This window comes from Typha latifolia, chromosome 7 (genome assembly GCF_019914945.1).
Source record: "Typha latifolia isolate L0001 chromosome 7, TyphaL0001v2, whole genome shotgun sequence".
NCBI classification, from domain to species: Eukaryota; Viridiplantae; Streptophyta; class Magnoliopsida; order Poales; family Typhaceae; genus Typha; species Typha latifolia.
In genome coordinates, this window is record NC_133092.1 from 12,447,282 (window position 1) to 12,468,992 (window position 21,711).

Consider the following 21,711-nt stretch of genomic DNA (forward strand, 5'->3'; position numbering starts at 1 on the left):
GACATCTAAGACTGGTTTAATATAGCGTAACATAAGCAATGTATGTAAAAATTAACTAACTACACTGATTCTTTTTCCACTCAAGACTTTTGATCATTTCATGTAACTGGAGAATAATGCACTTTGGGAAATATGCTCTTGTCGGAAGCATAACTACCAACACTTTGTTGCAAGAAAAATTAAGAGCTTCAGATTTGAGCAGCTTATCCCTTCTATGATAGGAGAACTCTTAAACAAGCAAAATTAATGGGATGAAAAGGTTGCAGTTGAAGAGAAAGATGTAGAGCAATCAAAGAAAACAAAGCTGAGCACTCTTGCTTCAGTCACTACTGCTTGGGGAAAAAGAAAACAATTGTAGTAATGCAATAAGCTTACACATATTAGTGGAACTTGGAAATGACAAAATGAAACACATCACCACCCTCTTGCGTAACACCTAATGGGTTAGTGTTAGCACTTGATTAAAAGATGAGGGTATGTAACCCTTTTTAAAATTTAACCCACTTTTGAGCTGATACTGATCCAAGCTGTCCAGGAGATACAATCCTCTAAAATGACATCGATGCAAACACACAGCGAATTGGCAGGGAAAGTAAACGGACCAAAAATGGGTTTGCAAGAGAACCATAGTTCTTTTGAAGATTTGTTGAGGTATACCATCAGGTCCAGGATGCAATATGGACTATCCTCGAATGACATCTCTGCCAAAAAATCGGTTACCTGATGACGGCTCCTTATCCTCAGGAGAGAAGAAAAAAACTGGCCATGACATATCATCTAGAAGAGTGGCTGCTGATTTGGCTCCGACCAATGTAGGACAACCTCGACGAAGGAAGGAGGGGTGCTTCCTCATCCACCAATATTGAATCTGGGGCAGAATTACCTCCAAAATTGTTCCCCACAATATTGCCATCTTTATACATTATATCTGATGACTTTTTGTCTAGCTTATCCTGCCATAGTTGACAATCCAGAGTCAATAACCACAATCCAAATACGTGGTAACAGAACACTTATTGTTACCCTTAATCAGAACTGATTACAAGTATGCTCAGAAAAGGAAGATAAAATTTAAAATTGCGCATAGCACATAATATGTGAAATAAAAGACATTAGAAAGGTGCAACACCAAAGTCAAGACCCTCACGTGAAAAAAAATAGGGTTCTGACTTGAAAAACTGAAATTACCAATTCCATTATGGTATACAATTCCATAAATAATTGTCTTTATTTCTTATTTACCATTGCACACTTGAGCCATTAATTTCATGTGCAATAACAAAATTTTGCACAATGGAAGCTAAACAGTTTCTTCCCAGTTCCTAGTTGCAATAAAGGGACATCTCAGACAGAAGTATGTAGGAACAATAGCAACTAATATAGATTGATTTGTAGAAGAAAATGTAGAAAATTAATGACATTGGACCCGACCCTTCTGAAGAGAGATGAGGAAAAGTTTACTGATTATAGAGAGAATAAAATAAACAAGTTGGAGCTCTAATGGAAGAAAAAGATATTAAGGCTGAGATACTGAGCATAACATCCTTGCAGCAAACATCTCAAATAGTGCCATTCCTGTATTGTCTAAGAGATCACTTAACAAGAAAATTATGGAACTTCAATACATTCAAGTAGCAAACAGTGCACAAAGAGTGAATGATAGATTCTAAAGGCTTAATGTACAGGTACAAGTTGAACATACCACTCATCCGACATATGCCAGTGACTCGTAGGGATGTGTTATTGAATAGCCTTTCAAAAAAGTCCTACTAACTCACTTATAGGGGCAAATCAATGGGTGAGCATGGCCATATGTCTGGTGGAGGTTAGTAGTCATCAAATTTTGTAGTATCCCACAGCCAAAATGCAAGATAAAGAGGCTCAGAATGAATATTCAGCTTAATGAAGGATACCCAAAAGAACAATTTGCCAACTCGAACTAATATATATTTGGAAAATCAAACTACTACAGTTGGAAATAAATAAAATTAAAAACATTAACAAATCCTATTAATTGTCTGGTTTGATGAAAATAAATTATTATTGTGCTTCAAAGGTAGAACTAGTTACAAGTATTCAAATCAATCTATGAAAATACACTTCACTCTCTCAGATCATTCCATCCACTTAAAAAGAAAAAGGCTATTTTTGTGAGGCTGCATTTAATACTTCCTATGATGTTTGCATGATGGTTAAAGAAATAAATGAGACTCATGAAACAAAGCAGAATACACTTAAAAAAATAGCAGTCCAAACAGTAATGAAAAGATAACTTTTTTAACTAAATTTAACTGGTAGTACGGGGGTGCTGCATTTTTAACCTTTGTGCCTCTATCAGGGATGCTCTCCATAGGAAGCTGATTTGATGCTCGGACATCCTTAATCTTCAAGTAGTTATACATGACAACACCACAGAGAGCTGGAAGAAAGCATAGAATAAGTAGAGAGCTCAACCAGAAAGTTTAGTTCCAAAGCAAGATTTGCAGAATTACCAATTCCATAGCCTATTATATTAAGGCCGGTAATAGTAGACTCAGGAAAGATAATAGTTGAAAGAGCAATCAGTATCCAGTCCTTCAAAACTCCAGCAACACGAATAGTGACAGCCCCTGTTCTACCGATTACTAGAAATATAGAGAAGTTCAAGGCTAACGCACAAAGTGCATTTGAGAAAAAAATCCAGAAGTTGAACTGAATCTGCGAAATCTCCATCCCAGGTTTTTCCAATACATACCAAGGTACAAATAGAAAGAGGAAGCTGCATAAAAATTAAGGGCATCATGTAACCAAAGGAAAAAATAAAGATAGAGAAATAGTACAATGTCCCATAAAATGGGAAAACAAATATAAGCTGTGGAAAAAGAAAGACTCATGATTCAAGTCTTGTAACAGCTACAAACCAATGGACTACCTTTTACGAGCACGAAAACATGAAGATGCAAGCAAACTTTCCTACAAGAAAAATGTAGGAAAATTGGAATAGAGTGCTAGGAAGTACGATCTAAAGAAAGGACCTTATGCCTAGTGCGTAATAATAGTATTGCTCTTATTCACTGTGATGTAGGACAATGTCCCGATTGCAGATTTGAGAAAAAGAAGTAGGAAAAATAATCAAACCCAAAATCTACCAACCGGGATGTCGTAATCCACCGACATTGCAATCCACTAATAAACACTCAATATGTGAAAACTCTCAAAATGTTCATTAATTAATAAAAGATTATTACAAGCCTTTATATAGGCAAAATAAAGTAAAAGATAAAAAGACGAAAATAGCCTTAGAAGTTGGCTAGTCACAATCCTCATTAAACCAAAGGGCCACAGGTGCAGCTCTTTTATGCCTACGAGAATAAACGTGACGAAAAGTGGTATTCCCACCACACTAGTTTACAGATAAATGTTTAGATACTAAACTGAGTTTGCAAGTAGAATCATAGTACTGGATAGTCCACTAACTATGACATTACTAGCTTCTTGATCAACACCAAAGGTTCTAAGATATTTTAGAAAAGCACAATGATCCAGGGAAAAAGATGATTTCAGCACAAGCAACCATAACTTAGCACTCTTACTATGGAGCAACTAAAAACTGAGGCCTCGTTTTTTTCTTTTTTTCTTGAGAATTTATGAACCAACGCTTAACTGAAGATCTATTATAGAAACATCTCACATAACAACCATGATCTTTTCCAAAACATAGTTCTATGAACTTAAAAAAATCTCACCCCATAAGCAAGAGATTTTTCTTACAAACATAGGGCTCTCCATCATTTTCCATAAGGTGATATGACAATCATCCTAGAAGTTTGAAACATATCTAACTATAGAACAAATTACTCTGAAAAATCAAATTAAGTACAAAATTTCAAAGATTCTTTCTTTAGCATCCACACTTGATTGATTTTACAAAGAGAGAAAAGGGTAGCAACTAAGATGAGAGAATAAAGTAAGCAACAAATCATGAAAGGAGCCCTCTTTAAAATTCAACGGCAAAAATATAAGCACTCATTTAAAAAAGTAAATGCAGCATATCATTAATAACACCTTCAGCATTTTCTCCAATAAATTATGCAATTATCTGAAAAGTGTAATGACACCTAAAGCACTTTCTCGTACTTAATGTTTTAATGGAAAACTAAATAAGAATCTTTCAGGTAGGTTACTGTTGATATACTTCCTTCCCCTGTCAAACATGTATTGCTACAGAAAAGTGTATATGATACCTGCATGGTGCTATGTAATATAAACTTGTAACAGGATTTAGAGTCAAGCCCTTCTTCTGGAGGAGGACTTGAGTTAAAACCAGTCTTAAAGCTTCTGCAAATATACCAGTAACTTGGTAAACTGTTCCAATCACATTAAAATGAATTTCCCCATATGACGAAATCACGACCCCAACACTGACCAGCAACATGTTCGAGAAAACGTCCCATCTTAATTTGTCCGTGTCACATATAACAGCAACAAAGAATGTTGCCACAGGCACTGCAATAAAAATATTTTTCAATTCTAGATCGGTACCTTTCAAAATATTTGCATTGAAATAATGAAGATGCATGTACAGGATGACTCACTTAAGGCCTTAAGCATCTGAATAAAAGCGACTGAAATATGCAAGTAAGCTGTGTTGCCAAACCTGTAAAATAGGATATCACCCATTAATCCGAAGAGTATAATTTTTCTCTGTCATAAAACAGCTATATTAAACATTACAAATAGTCATAAAATGCATGTACTTTAACTATGTATAAAGAAAGGAACTAGAGAAGCATCAGATGATAAAAGTATGAGCAAAATTAAATAAACATATATGATGGCAGATGCATTTTGCTATTACATCATGTCCATACATATAAATGCCAATTGGAATTACCAAGGAGAAAATGCGAAGGAAAACAACAAGCTAACAAACACTGTTTTGGCTAGGGGAAAAACAATGTGGCTTTTTTTCAGCTTACCAAAGACTCGATGCAAAGAAGGCACTGATTGGAATGACACACGTTGCATATCTGCAAGAAAGACATCATACTAGTAACTAAGGTTTGAATGGATCTTAGCTAAAGAAAACAGAATAATAGCTCTTACATTTGAAAAGTCATCTTGACAGGTGCAACAACCTGTATGTCACACCATCAAACAAGTTAAGTTCTCAAAAGCAAGGAAATGCATCTCCACAAATGGAATCTAAAAGGAAATTAAAAAAAGATATTGTTTATGCACAAGATTATCTGTACACCAACAGTTATACATCCTAGTTGAAAGACAACATTAATAACGATTCTCCATTTATGTCATTACCTTATCAAAACTATGAACTTCACCTTATAGCTTAAGTGGAAAAGCTGAAATTATTAACCAATTATATCCTAGAAATACATGTCATTTTCTCATTCTGATCTTAGTGAACACTAAGCTCTATGTATTTCAAGTATGACTTAGGAGAATTTGGTCATCAGACCCAAAAAGAGAATAGAGATGATTTATAAATGATCAAGAGAGAAATCCAATTCATAAACATATGTAGTGGTTCATAAACTAAGTAGCCAATATTATCTTGGAATGTAAATATGATGAGTATACGTAGCGAAAGTCATGTAATGAAAACCACAAGCACATTTTGCAGAGGGATATTTTTCCTCTACTGCAATTAGGGAAAACTATCTACTACACCCAACTAGTTCCAGGCTCTAGTCTCACACAGCCCATGAAAAAATAAAAACATAAATTTGTATAAGTTTGGATCCAAAATGTACGCCTGCAAAAAAATGAGTGATGCGAGTACGCTAAAGAATACAAGTAGGAATTTCCACATCATTATATCAATATTCTTTAACTTTGTAACCACGACATTTAGGCATCTTATTGATGAGACAACCAAAAGGTTTTCAATTGGTTAAGGGCTTTGACATAGATTTCCCATAATTATCCCGTTGGTTAGATCTAGGAGGCCAACCTTTATCTAGAAGGTTTTATCAAAGAAATTAAAGTTGCTTAAGATTCAAATGAATGAATGGTTGCTTTGAAAAAGTTCTTTCTGTGGAGAGTGAAGATATCCGGGCTCGAGGTGGGATCTCAATCAAGCAACAGGGGTCATACAATCGAGGAACCTACTGCTGGAAGTGGCTTTGGCCCAAAGGCCGACAACTTTTATAGAATACATAAGCAACGGGCACGAAGTCATATAATCGAGGAACCTACTGCTGGAAGTGCTTTGGCCCAAAGGTCGACAGCTTTTATAGGACACGTGACACCTTGGGGTCAGATGATGAATATTTCCTTCATCTAAGGGAAAAAGCCTAGCGGAGCTAATGAATAGACCCGCAATCCCGTAAAAAGACACCACAATCCCTCGCCCCCTCAGACCTCATTCTACCATTGTGCAAGCGCTATGCCACTACCATTGCACCCGACCAATTCAAAAGAAGGGAGTGTGTGCGAGTTCTGTATTTCAAGAATAGGTTAGACTGAAGCGAGCCAAGTGCAGGTGTTTGAGCTACAGCGAGTCAGGTGTTTGAGCGGGCTTTAAGTGCTTTTTGGTAAGATGCAGTGTCAAGAAGGGTTTTTACCCGTCCCGATCAAGGTAGTTGGGTTTGGCGAACCAACCAATTATGGGAGATGTGAAAATCTTCGAAAGATGCTCATACTCTCTTGTGCATGTGCAACCCATGATACCAATAAGACTTAAATAATACAAGTGTTTTGGAGTTTGGACATCGGTTAAGAATAAGAATGGATAGCCTAAAGTTATAGAGTTATTGAACAAAAGATATAGAGGTACGGTAAAATCTTTTATGAAGGTAATACAGCTAAAGGTCTATAAGTTATGGTTTTGTAATTTGTTAATGAGTTAACAAAAATTTCTTAGGAGACAATAGATTGATCAGAAGAGAACAATTAACTTCTATTTCTGAAGTTGCCCTAAGCATGGAAGCTTGTATATTTGGACAAACGATGGCCGTGCCGACCGACACCTGGCACGAGGGGTGCTGTACGGCACCACTCCTAGCAACTCTTGCCATCAAGCTCATCGTCAAGTTTGTCGTCGCCACTCGCCGTCACTGTAACTTAAGTTTTTAATCAATCGACCCGATCTCTTGCCCTTTCTTCCTCCTCGGGCTAGGACACCCAAAGGGGTTCAAGCGGCGTGAGCTCAGGCGGCGACGAGCAGTGACGTCGACTCGACGAGCGACGAACGGCAAGCGACGACGGCGAGCAATGAAGGGTGAATATGAGTATTCTCTTATCTTTTTCTTTCCCTATCTTGCAGCAAGGCCGATGGTCGACATGGTTCGTGCCTGCGGCACGACTATCCATGATTTGGACATCATTTGAGGTTCAATGGCATGAATATGACTTCTCAAGAGCTTAAAAAAGATTATGATGGAAATATCCCTCTGAAAGGATGTTCAACAGTATTTACAGTAATAACATATTTAACATGGCCCTCTGAAAGGAGATCGTTTCATAATAGTTCTCCAAGAACCATTGCGTTATCACCTCAAAGGAAAAAGGTTTATTGGGAAAGCTAGTAAAAGGAAGCTAAGTGAAATAATGCAACTTTCAGAGTTTTACCACAACATTAGGTCTTTAGAAATCTATAGCCACTCCATGTCAACCTCCTATTTCTATCTTCTAGGTGCTTACATCAAAAGCCCCATTTGACTTGGTTCTTTAATCCTATCCTCAATGTTCTAACCCACATTAAAGTGAGTTATAGAGGTGTAATCTTAAGTCTTACCATGGTCAATAGCATCTGGTCTTCTCAGATGGTAGACAGAGAGGTATTGTCTATAAGATATTCAATGAAATAAGAAAAGATATGGAGTCTCAAATTGTTGACAGATATATGAAGTAATACTATACTATTCCAATTATTTGCATAACTGGAATGATGTCCCAATGGGAGAACTAACAAATGAATAATTCCAGAAGAAAGAGCAAAGCATAAACAGAGGCAAAAAGCGAAATGCAAACTAGTAGTAGAAGCATACCTTAAAGACACGAACAAGACAGAATGCTACAGCACCAGAAAATCCCATATGAATCATAGTAAGAGTAATAGGAAACGGAAACTTGAAGTACTTTGGTGATAGTACCCACTGCAAATGGACAAGGAGCAACCTAGTTAGATTCTAATCTTATATATCCATACTTTTAGTTGTTATAGTTATATAATTTTAGAGGTTTTAGAGTTTCGACAGTTTCTACTATACATGTTCCAGGGTATATCATTATCATGCAGATAGTAAAAGACTTCGAATCAGCTCCATTACAAATCTAAAAATAATTTTAACAACTTTGCGTATCAAAATATTAACATAAGGTTAAAGAATAATCCATGACGGCTTCTTAAAGATTATCTATCTTGTTATATAATTAACGCCAAACATCAATACTCCATTGTGGAACTTTCCAAATCAAGTAGAAGGTTTGGTACAGACTACGGAGCAAACTAGAAGCCGAGAAGCTCTTACAAACAGATAAATATGAGGAAGAAAACATTTATTACAAGGAGTGCATTTAGATCATCTCTCTCAAAAAGAGAATATCACATGTTCTAATTAATAGGTAATTGATACAATCAGCTTTCCTAACTTCCTATAACTAACTCAAAGTGGGACATGCGACATTTCCTATCTTCCAAGAACTAACTCAAAGTAGGAGACATGGCATTTACTCATTGAAAGTAATGCACTAAATGAATTCTCACGCGTGCCTTCAAATATGGAAATTCTAAGCGCTTCCATAAGCTTTCTTTCAAATCTCATATCTGATCCTAGTTAAGGGGATTAAGTGGTTAGAGAACTTGCTAGACTCAGCATTAAGTCCCTCATTATTCACTGATTATACCACATGTAAAAAACCAAAATAATTTATTTGCTAAGTCAAACATTTTATTCAAGAATGTGACTATCTCTACGACTGAATTCAACCTGACTTCCTTTAGACAACTGTTCTTTTCTGATAAAAGAAAGAATGGCAGCAATATAATTCTTTCTGAAGCTTGAGATCATCTAGAAATAAGGTGTGCAAGATATAAGTCCAACAAATAAACAATCAAAATAGGCATATTGAGATAACAAAGTCAACATGCCTGATCATTGTATACATCCCTATCTATAAAAGTTCACAAAAAATGCAGGCCAATTCTCACTTAAAGATAGAGAACCTAGCATTCAACTAGTGGCTGATGGTGGTATAATACCAATATACCCTGATGTCGGGAAAATCTTAAGTAGCAAGAGCAAACAATTAAGCATTACAGATAGTATTAAAGAGCATTACCTTGTTATAAAGAATGACTCCTGATGAGAGACAAATGTAAACAAGCAGGTAAAGGTAAGTTAGCAAAAGCTGTCTGCTGATCATCTTGCCTGCTTTGCTATTGTATCTACTTTGTTTTCTCTGAAACTATTTAGACATAACAAGTTGGCATCTGAAAGATTGAAGCCAGCAGTTATGCCAGAACCGTTAAGGTGGCAAAAATTTTCTTTCTGCCAAGGAAACAAATTTGTCCTGTCTACTTGCAAGTCTCAACATCCAATACAACTCAAAGCAATTCTAGAAAGTATCCTAGTAATACCACCAAAGTCCAGAAAGCTGCACCTGCAAAGAAAGAGAAAAGCAATATGAATTGACCGAACAATGCTTACTAAAATAAGAAACAGGAATAGATAGCAAAAGAGAAATGGATAATTCGTAGAATAAAAATAATACTATAAAGGATCCATATGTAATAGAAAATAATAGTGAACAGGAAGAGAAAAATAGGATGAAAAGAAAAGGAAAAAATAGCTTACAGAGGAGAGAGAGAGAGAGAGAGAGAGAGAGAGAGTATTGATAAGAAACAATCCGGATGTCCTAGTAACTTAGAAAAATCTGCTGGGACCAGAGAGATCAGTGCTTGAAAATCATTCATGAAGATTGTATTACTCAATCTTGTGAAATTTTGCACTGTTCAAATGTCAAGTGCAATTTCTTTTCATGACAAAAGTAAACTGCAACAAACCTCAAACATGATTTCTCTTGAAGCTTTACATGGTAATTAATGCTCACGTCCTTCAAGCTGATATTAATGCAACTAAATTAATGATTCCAACATCATGGATCCTAAGAAGTGTCATGCCCCATTGTTCATTAGGATCATCAAGATGATGGAGGGAGAAAGCAGAGAGATGCCTATCCAATACTTTTATTGTTTCCTCAATCAGCTTAAAAATAACTGTAAGCTTGCTAGTTTTCCTTAACAATCAGAAAATGTAGAGTGTAGATGAAATTGATTAAAAGCATTCAATGTCCTCACTAATCATTTAAATACTGTCCCAGAGAAGTCATAAGCTGATGATTAGAAAGTTGTTTTCCTATTAAGCATTTATTTTTGTGTCAAAGAAGTGATGAATTGATGATTAGAAAGAGGTTTACCTAATTCTTCAAATTTGTGAAAGTATATTCATAAGCATTGGCTTCACTAAAGTTTGTTATGTATCAGTTTCCATATACGTCGATGTTCTTTAAGCATACAAAAACTTACTAGTTAGTCTCACTTATCTCAAAACATACCGAAATATTTGCCATCTAACAAAAGAATAAATTTAAAGTGAAGATCCAAACCATCGATATTAATTGTAACATTTATGAATTCATTGTATTAATGTGCAGCTATCTTTTTATGAGTAAGTACCAGGATATAGGATATCCTTATCTCAAACATAGGGGAAAAAATTGTTACTCTAATATAAAACCTAGAATTTGGAGTAAGTAAGCTGCATAAAACTTCAATAGTTGATATGAAACAGCCTGGATCCGAAATAGACAACTTATTTATGACAAAAGTAATGGAAGATTTATTTGACTTTGTTATGGCTAAGGTTTCATCAACAAAGCTATTTTTCTGATATATTTAATTATTTCTATTTCATGCAACATATATTTCAGCTCTTCATAAATTAGTGTAAACATATTGCAATGTATCTGGGCAACAATAATATATAAAGCAAGCATGACTACGATCCAACCAACATACAAGCCTTAACCTACAAAGCTTATCATGTCCAAGTGACCTTAATAAAGATCTAGCAGTTCATCATTTTGGCAATTCGCCACCAAAGTTCCTTCTACCCACCTCCAGAAAAGTAAACATTTACCACTATCAATCAAATCCTATATAGAATAATAGGTGGATCTTCTAGTAAGCATCTAAAACCTCCATCTTCATGTGATACCAACTAGGACAGCTAAGACGTTCTTTTATCTTCTTCTTAAACCTAAACCTGTTAAGCTCATTTTTCTTGTGATATATTTACAATGGCAATCAACATTATTTAGCTCTCAAGCACTATGTTAGTCATAGTTTCATACTTTGTTCTTGTCATTTATGCCCCTCATATTTCAGAGAGGCACATCAGCTATTTAATATATGACACGCAAATGTGCAATATATTAGGGTCCTATAGAAGAACCGCTATTGACCTGTATGCAGTGTCAAGTCTATATATCATTATCATGTACACGCCGATAGTGGAAATTATATTATAATAAGTTAGCATGCTCAGTTACTCACCAATCACCATGACTCAACAGTATACAATATACTTGGAAATTGATAAACTAATCACTCAGTAGTTGTTCTTGTTTAAGTCTCCTTAGTACCTTTTATATAGGTCATTTGGGATTGTAGTTTCCCCTTTTAGGAAGTCAGTTAACCCTTACTCTAGAAAGGTGTACGATACAAATGAGTGTCCATAAACATGCAACTTTTCAGAATGAAAGATGGAAAAAACTTTATGTTATTCTGTTTTATTCTTCTAGTCTTCTACATTTCTCTTCATTTCAGATGCTACACATTTTCTCCACAAAGAAATATTACTCTGCCAAGATTTGGCTTCTTTCAAACGATTGTTTTTGGATCAACTTTATGGCATATGATCCCAACATATTGCCAAGATTACATTTTTACAAACCCAGATGCCCCAAAGGCCATGATAGTAATATCAAGCTTCCAAATTACCAACACCGAGACACGCTTTTCAGACGCAAGAACAAGATTCCAGGAACAAATGAAAATATTCACAACATTTGATCAGAGATACATCATACCAATCGCAAATTCCAACCAGATCAGATAATGGGAGAAGAAATTGATCAAATCCAGTTAACATTACAGAAACAAAGCTCAAAATCCAACAGAACAATAACGGACTTACTGCTCAAAACTCTCTTCTCTTCCAGATCCAGCACATCTGCCCTATGGATTCCTTTCAAGATCTACCTCCGAACCCAGCGGAGAGGAGAAACCCACCTAAGTATTTGAATCCAGATCCGATTCAAGAAGGCAAACAAGCAAAGGCTCACCAATGTCGACGAAAAAAGTCGAGATCTAAATACTTCAACAGATTCGGACGCAAACTAAAATTTCACTAGACATGGGTTTTAGGGATTACTCGACTTCCTTGGCTCCTCAGATCTCTCGAGGCTCGAGCCACCGACAAGCAGGAGATAGAGAGCCGAGATCGAGATCGCGATCGCGCTATCAAGAAAGAGACCCGAAGAGCTTCTTCTACTATAGAAGAGAAGAGAGAAAAAATAAATAATAATAATAATAATAATAATAATAATAATAATAATAATAATAATAATAATAATAATAATAACAATAATTTATTTAATTAGGTAAATAAATGTTGGAGCGAAAAAAAGAAAACGAAGCGACAATATAATATAAGCCGCTGATGGTAGCATTAAAATGACACTTATACCCCTCATTAGTCTGACGCGGCACACGGCATAAGGTTAGTTAGGCCCACATTTAAGGACATTTTTGTACGAAGAGTGGAAATGGGTTCTCATGCGCAAGTCACGTGACTTTTTTTTTAATTTTCTTTTCACGGATTTTCTCACGGCACAATAACGAGATGACAAAAGGTGTGATAGTGAGAATAAGCGAATTAATTGTTATTGTTATCTTATTTTATTTTCCAAAGAGATAGTATGAAACTATGGATATCTATTTTTTAAGAAGATAAAAAATCTGGTCCGACTTTAGGATACCAAATTTGAGCTCGATGTTTGGGCTTGCGTAGATCTTAGATTCAATGATAGCATGCTGGGGAGGTCGGAGGAGGGAGAGGATGGTTAGAACTGGCAACGGCAGAGGAAGAGGAGTGGTGGAGGCAAGGAGGAAGATAAGACCAGTAAAAGTCACCATAACACTAACAAAGAAGGAGATTGACGGTGGGAGAGAGGAGATGGTTGTCAAATAGCCTAAAGACTCATATTGTATGAGTGTACTGGATTTTAATCGCTAGGTCACCAATTTAATTCGGAGACCATTAAGTCAACAAAGAAAATATTATAATTGCCACTTAAATCATATAACTTTCTTAGAGTTATCCTTATGGTTAGTCTTTTAACATTATATTTGTAGAGTGTTCCTAACATATTACTAATAAAGTTAATAAATAAACGTAAATAGCTAAAATACTCTTGCACTAAAGTATTTATCACAATTTTTGTCTTGCATATGAATAGATTTTATTTTTTCTTGGACTGATATTGGATAACATTAGATAGTTTTTGAACCAGTTTAAGCAATCCTACAATGGCAAAATAATCTTTTTAACTCTAAGTTTAGTTTTTACTATAATTAATTAGATTTAATTAACGAACAAACATTTTTGAATAGCAACTTTGGTAGCAATTATGATATTTTGAAGAATGTAGTGATAATTTTGATATTATAGGAAGAAAAAACAGTAATATAAAAATACCCTCAAAATAGATATTTTAAAAGACAAATAATTCAAATAAAATTATCAATTTTTTTTCTCCTAATCGAACGGTTGAGATTAAACGAAAGTACCAATTACTTTTCGAAATTATAAGAGTAAATTAGTCGTATTTTATTTCTCTTCGTAGCTATCCATTTTCTTATAAAAAATTAAAATAATAATAAATTGGTAAAACTTGGCACTCCTATTATTAAGAAAATGGTTATAAGGATAAGTAATAAGAAAATACTTAAATTTATTTAATTATAAATTAATCCAGTCACATATGTCAATAGATGAAAATTATTTTTAATAACGAATTGGTTAGTATCATTTAAAAAAAAAACTCCAGTGGTAATTACGTAAAAATGAGCTCTTTAGGTTTACGGGCCAAAAAGGGCCATACCTCTCAGACAAGGCCCAATTCCAACTTATCCAGCCCACAATTAGCCCAAGGCTAATTTAATCACGACGAGAATAATTATTCAAGAATAAATCCAATCAAGCCGACTACTTTATCCCCAAAAGTTATTCTACCAGATTAGAATAGAAACTCATTGAAAGTGATACCAAGTGTCCTTGTCCTGGGGCCATACTAGAAGGATGGATAAGCACGATTATCGACACGGACGTGACTAACTAATTCAAACTCGGGTTCCAATGTGGGTCCATTTGGGCTTGACCCAATTGTACCTTAGAGTGGACCCATATCCCCCCCTCTTTTGACAAAACTTTGTTTGGAAAAATATTTTTAAAAAAAATTATAGAAGAGGAAAAGAGAACGAAAGAGACAAAACTTAGTGATCAAATGAGATTGTTTATCACGACAAGGCACCTAAAAAGATAAATAAGAAAATGAGTGTGAAGTGGGAACTCGCTCTCTTCTCTAAAAGCTTTAATTTAAATTTAAATTTTTAATTTTTAAATTATATATAAAAAATTTAAATTTAAATTTAAATAAAATTTAAATCGAGCAGGAACCGACAAACGAAGTAGCTCTCTATCCACACTAGATGGTAGAGTAGTAGAAGATTTTCTTTATAGATTATGAATTGGTTTTGCTGATTTTTATTAGAATTTGACAACTTTAGTCAAGATAAATATTGGTAAGAAGAAACAAAGGAGAAAAAGTATTTGAGATACAAATTTTAATGGAAAATTTTCCATTCTTTATGGTTTTTAGTTTATACATAAAAAAATGCTTATTTACGAATTGGATCTCACTTAAATATATTTTACAATCAATCACTCATTTGTGTATATTTTGGTCAAATTTTGTATAAAACAAATCACGTGACAAGTTATACACAAAGATTTATCGCACGTAGAGGTGTGCGATAAAATTATGCATGTATTTTAAGCCAAAAATTTATTATAATTAACATATTTACTCATAATTTAATAGCTATATATATATATATATTCTTACATAAACGTATTCAAAGTAATTATTATATTTTACAATTAAATAATAAAATATGAGTAAAATTATAGGTGTAACTAATTTACATTTACGTGGAGGCGGGCACAGAATTCTTCAACTTAAAAAACACAAAAAAGAAAAAAAAAATAGAAAAAGCAATATAAATTGAAACTCTAGATTTTAGCACACAAATTTTTGGCACTTCCTAGTTGAATGTATAAAAATCATAGAAGAATTTCCAATAGAGCATCTAGAGTTCAATTTAGTTTCTCTTCTAAAGAGTTCATTCTTTATAGACTTCTCAAAGGTGGAAAAAAAACAGGAAGATAAAAGACTTCAACTGCATGGTGACATAATAGCATAGTTATGGTTTTAATTCTCTTTAATAATGTTATCAACTAACAACTAAAGCCTACCCATCCATATTACTGTACATGCCAAAAACTAATTACCCTGTGGACTATTAGCAAGGCTCTAATTAATCTAATGAAAGTGATGGTATTGTCCTTGAATGAGCTATGATGCTAATAGTGCAATTAGTCACATTAATCCAGATAGTTTGAAGGAGCTTAATCATTGAAATGGACATTACCACCAACCACTATCATCCCCTAAACTAGGGTTAATTCAAAGTAGGTCCATTGATAAAAAGCTAATTACCCTCTTATATATTTTTTTTAGATTTTATCTAGTTATCCTTATATAAAAAACTTAGATGGTCTATTACAAAAAAAAAAAAAAAGGAGTCATAAATAAACTCACATGCAACTTAGTAAACTTATTGAGCTACTCCTTAGCTATTGAACTAGAAAAGCATGCAAGCCCAAGTTGACATGTAGATAAGAGATAAGAGAAAGTGATGTATTTCTAACTAAAATCTTCTCCCAAACTTGAGAAACTAGCTAGTAGCAATCCAGTTGTCTTGGATGGTCTAAAAGAAACTAAATAAAAGAAGTGGGCCAAATGGGATGTTAATATCTCAACAGTGTATTAAATGAGATGACTTGTAGAGTAGTTTGATAGATGCTTTCCTTCCAGGAAAGAGTCATGTGGACTACTACTAGACTAAAATATATAGTTTGGAAGACGATAGAAGGAGATAGAAAGCCATCAACCACTTGTTAGTTTTCCTCACTTAGTTGCCAACATAGTGGAACTTTGGCCCCATAGGAATAATTTTTCTTAATTTGTCTCTTACTATAAGATCACTCTCCCCTAAGTCTGAGATTTTATATATAGTTTTACTTCTGCAATATCATATGTCAGTATAACGATAATATTTTTTTTTTCTAGATGCATAACTTAATTCGCAGCTTGTGCATCCACTTGCTTTATGACCAATAGATAGTATCTTGGTAGAAGATTGATTTTTTATTTTTTACTTCTACTATGTTGGATGTCAATGTAATAGTATAGAAGTAGTACACAAAGTAAGTATGATATTTTGAAAATTTGTAGAGGCAATTATATAAAAAAAAAACTTTATTTTATTTTCTCTCCTTGTATGAGTTGGTCGGCAAAACATGTATCCACACGAAGGTGTTAGCTTATGGACAATAGATAAGATCTAATACGAATACTAATTTTATATCATTAGCTAGTCTAATATGTTCAGATGTCAACATAAATAATAAAATTAATACGTGGTATAAATCTTCTTTTATGATAAGGTATAAATCTTCTTTTATTTTATCAAAATAGTTAATAACGGGTCCAATAAACTAGCTATAATATCTTCCTTTTTTTTTAACATTTTTTTAGAAGACTCCTACGTGCCGATTTCAAAGGTGGATCAGTTCATTCATTACAAAAACGATGACCAATATATATATTATATATAAGAGAAGAGATCAAAACCCTAGCTAGGGCATGCATGGCCATAGTTTGCCTTTAAAGAGAGTCCAAAACAAAGACCCATCACCAAGAGAAAGCCCCTAGGAAGAAGGAAACAAGGTAGCAAATTGTTTTGCTAATTACTTAATTAATTAACAACGTGTTAAGTATGAAAAGGACGAGACTAAGACCAACTCTACCACTGCATGCGTTGACATGCGTGCATGCATGCATTCATGCATGTGGGGGAGAGAGAGAGAGAGAGAGAGAGAGAGAGAGAGAGAGAGAGAGAAATAATAAGAAGAAATGGGTCAGTTTCTATACTTCCAAACTCTTTTTTTCTTCTCGTTTGATCATCATCAACAACTCACAGCCCGACTCTGAGGAGGAAAGGTGGTTGAATTTCTTGTGGTGGCTGCCCACTGCATTGAAAGCTGTGGGGTTAGGGCTTAGGGTTAGGGTTTAGGGTTAGGTGATTAATTTACATCAATGAAGGAAGGAGGTTGTGAGTGTTGTATGATTGATCTCTTGCTTCAATGAAGAGTACTACTCAGTCAAAAAAGTCTTCTCCTTATGAGTTTCTCGACTAAATTCGTACTGATATGCTGACTTCTAATTTAATTTTTTTTAATTATTTTTTCTCTAGTTAAATATAAAGGATAAAAAAGAAGAAGATAAATATGCTCTTATGAATATAGAGTCTTAAATTATAGTCTTGGAAATAATATAAATCAAGGAGGGGGTTAAAAATAGAGATTTTCTCATAATTAATACTTGTTAGTGGAAAGAAAGAATAATGGTGTAAAACCATGGGGTAGTCTAAGAGTTGGGTGTAATTAGGGAAGTCTAATTCTGTGGGAGGGAAATTAATTAAGCAGCCCACTGGCTCTTCTCCCACTTTCTAGCCAATAGAAGAGGGCCCATGGATTTAATTTATTCTCATCTACCAAAGTCCAAGGATGTCAAAAATAAAATAAAATAATATATAATATAGGAACTTTTTTGTAACTTTAACTTAATAAATACAAACCCCCAAAGCCCCACTGATGTCAATGATGTTGAAATTTTGTAAGACTTCATGTCTCCATGTGAAGGTATATAGTTCATTTCACATCCTATATTATATATTTATTATGGTTTATACCCTGTAATTAATTATTTTTAAGGGATTCTTTTTTATATCATAAACTTTTTAAATAACATAATTATCATTATATTCTCTAAAATCTAGCTAATGATAGTCAAAATTGAACTTAAATTTTTTTAAAAAAAATTAAACTCTAAGAAGAAGGGTAGGAATTTTCAACCATATAAGGATCATTATGATAATATTTATGAGAAATAAACTTATTTTTAAGCCATAATAAACGCATAACTTAGAGTGTGAAACAAAAGAAAGGAATCAAATAATATTTTTCCTTTCGTTTTCCTTGGGTGTTTGGTTGGAAGAGTTTGTATCCACGCGTTGTAATTTAATGTGACAAAATATATATATATACAAAATATCTCAGTCCATATCATCTCCATCTCCAAGTACTCGTTTTCTTCTCCTACTCTTCTCATGGAATCTTCTTTGAAGTTTCTTCTACTTATTGCATTAATTACTACGTAACATATTGTTGTTTAATAATAACAATAGTAATAATAATAATAATAATAACCTTGGTCGTTGGGAATAGACTCTACTTTAGTCTTCGTGCGTTCAAGAGTTGGTGTCAAAGACTAAACTAATTAACGTGCAAAGGAGTTGATGGAAAATAAGAGGACAAAAAGTGGCCATAAGGCTCACCACTTTGAATTCCCAACACTATAATTAAAATCTTCTTTAGAAAATGAACAAAAAAAATAATTAAATAACTAAATAGAAATTTTATTCAAAAAAAATATATTCTATATTTTGTCTTTGTTATCATTCAACATAATCTCATTTGTCTTTATTTAATATTTTTTTGTCAATATATATGTTCCTTCCTTATGGTCTATATATAATTAATCTCATAAATAAATCTTATTCTTTAGGGTAAAAGGGAACAATATTTTGTTAATTAGAAATATATAAACATCATACACTAATCTCACATGCCCACTTAATTAAGAAAAAATAATAATTTTTTCTTAAAAGATGAGCAGAGATATAAATATTATTATTAATAAAACCACCAATTAAGCCATGATCTCTTGCAGCAATTTATGCGGCATGAAACAAGCCTCTGCTTCATATAAATATATATAATCACATGATGAGGCTGTTAAGCATAGTTCTATATCTTTTTAATTATACATATATATATATATATAGTTACCTAATATTTCATAATTTTCACATTGGATGCCAAAGTCATTCCCTTGTGAGAGAAGCTTATTCTCCAATTTCACCACAATATCTCAACTTCTCCAATTAATTAATAGGAATTTCCTTACACCTAATCCTTGAACATTTATTAATTTTTGGTAGCACATTATTTTTTTTTTCTTTTTTAACTATTTATTTGAGTATAAGATAGTCATATTTGATAGAGCTTAGAGGTCAGAGATATTAGATAAACAAACAAAGAAATAAATAAGGGAGTTTAGGTGTAATTAGTCCTTGTATTTGTAATCAAATTAGTTTCTAACTTTCTTTTAGATATTTTACAACTCTTAATCTATTTTTTCTTCTTCAAACTTAGCGTAAAAGTAAGTTAAAGATAGAGAAGAAAAATTAAAAGATGAAGCAAATAAGCTTGGCCTTGATGACTTCTCTTCCCTTGCTCACATGCAAGTGTGAGAATACGTTTAAACTATAAACATCAACATTAAATGTCGATAATTCCAATGGTCTCCATTATGATGAATTATTACGTATTTTCACTTATATATTTATATATATATATAATTTATTTATCATAACATATTAACCCTTTCAAATATATACATATATTTATATATGAAGAAGAATATTTTATCCTCAACTTGAACGGCCATAAAAGGTCAATAAAGTTGGCCATAAAAAATAATCTAATAATAATTATCATATATTAATATATTTTTTTTAAAATAAATAGGTTTTAGGGATAAATTCTATTTAGACTTACTACTGAATTATTATTTATTTTATATATTTTAGGAAAATTTATATATAACGTCTTTGAGTTAAGTTAATTAAATTTAAAAAATTATGAAAATATCATCGATATTTTAGTTGTTTTAAAAATAAAATATCTTTACTTAACGGAATATTCTAACGGTGTTACTTCAAATAAAATCCAACGTATTTTTTCTTACACATATTAGCTAAATTCTATGGCTCGATTTGTAAATACTAAAAATATAAGACGTAAACTATAAAAACAAAGTGTTATATAAAAATTTTCTTATATTTTTAAATATATAAGAATATAATTATCTTCCGAAGCACAGATGCTCTGCTGCTGCCGGTCACCACCCGGTCAAAGCCGCGGACACTCTGCCATCTGGCCCGCAGTCCCGTTACTGCTTACGCTGCTCCGCGCTGATCCCTCGTCGCGTGTGGGGCCGAGTCAAATGTATTGACGCTTTCTCCCACGTGCGACGCGCCGGCCCAATCGCAGGCGGTGCGGTGGATTGTATTCCTCCAACCGGTCCTCTCACCCCCCTTTGACTTTCTCTTTTGCAGATAACCCCCTGCGTTTCAACCAAATAACGGATGGGTCATCTAATTAAACGAGTTTTTCTTTTCTTTTCTTTTGATTTGATTTGAAGAGAGTTTGAAATGTAGGTCTCGAATTCAAACAAACGTGACTCGCAGAATAAAGCGAGTTTGCTTGTCAAAAAGTTGGGTAGCAACTGGCAGCCTCTATGACTTGCAGAATAAAGTGAGTTTGGATTGGAACTTTAAAGTGGGTTAGTGAGCACTAAGTTGGTTTAGTATCTAAACGGTAATTAGTTTAGGATAATTTACTCTTAAACTCCTTCTTCTTTCAGAATCTAATTACCATTTTTGCGGTTGAAAGTACATCAATTCAATTAATTATTATTTTAATTCTTCTCTCGCTCTTTCTACTCTCTCATTTTCTTGTTAATCCACCGTAAAAGAGTATTTTAGTCGTTTGATAATATTTTATAAATTTAATTCTTTTCAACTCAATTGATTTACAATTAAATATTATATTTTCTAAACCGACTTAGGCCATCTTATTCAAGTATAAAAAATGAGTGTAATTAGCCAGGTCTAGGAGTTATGTACTAATCCAAATGACACCCAAAAGTTCAAAAGGCTTATATTATTGGGTTAATTACAAATATATTGTAAATTATCATCTTTTTACACGTAAATTCTTTTAACTATTAAAAATATATTAAACAACCCTTCCATAAGGTTTTCATCATCTTTTTTATTTATAAACGATCAGATGGAAGTCCTGTGAACAGCTAGCTATATAACATGCTTACTTTTTTTTTTTAAATTTTTTTTTAATTTACCAAAAATATCTTTTTCTTATGGCGGGATAATTTAATATTTTCACCATTTAATTCACATACAATGCCAAAGTAAATTAATCAAGTAAATTAAGAATTAATTTTACAAGGGCATAAATGTAAACAAACATCCTCTCTTTTTTTTTCTCTTTTTTTTTTCTTTTCCTTCAATCCAATTCTCAAAATTAACCGCCTCAATCTTCTCGGGTTGCACCTCATCTTGACGCACCATCTGTCGTCACTCTCTCTCTC

The 21,711-nt window shown here is 33.4% G+C and overlaps 1 protein-coding gene across 1 annotated transcript; it reads right to left on the reverse strand.

Moving 5' to 3' along the window:
- Positions 1-294: 294 nt before the first annotated feature.
- On the reverse strand, positions 295-12,570 carry LOC140792612 (probable sugar phosphate/phosphate translocator At1g48230). The gene is made up of 11 exons (XM_073143709.1): positions 12,441-12,570; positions 12,204-12,298; positions 9,286-9,606; positions 7,992-8,099; positions 5,086-5,117; positions 4,959-5,009; positions 4,575-4,636; positions 4,224-4,485; positions 2,493-2,758; positions 2,322-2,419; positions 295-953 (listed from the first exon to the last, which is right to left on the reverse strand). Exons 3-11 carry the CDS (start codon positions 9,367-9,369, stop codon positions 774-776), a joined length of 1,143 nt encoding a protein of 380 aa, XP_072999810.1. The 5' UTR covers positions 9,370-9,606; positions 12,204-12,298; positions 12,441-12,570; the 3' UTR covers positions 295-773.
- Between the last annotated feature and the right edge of the window lie 9,141 nt (positions 12,571-21,711).

Bases quoted from the DNA above. Each gene is read 5' to 3' on its own strand.
- LOC140792612 (XM_073143709.1), bottom strand. From the start codon at position 9,369: ATGATCAGCAGACAGCTTTTGCTAACTTACCTTTACCTGCTTGTTTAC. The intron at 8,100-9,285 runs GTAATGCTCTTT...GTCCATTTGCAG, and splicing joins GAGTCATTCTTTATAACAAG to TGGGTACTATCACCAAAGTA. The intron at 5,010-5,085 runs GTAAGAGCTATT...TCTTTCTTGCAG, and splicing joins GTCAAGATGACTTTTCAAAT to ATATGCAACGTGTGTCATTC.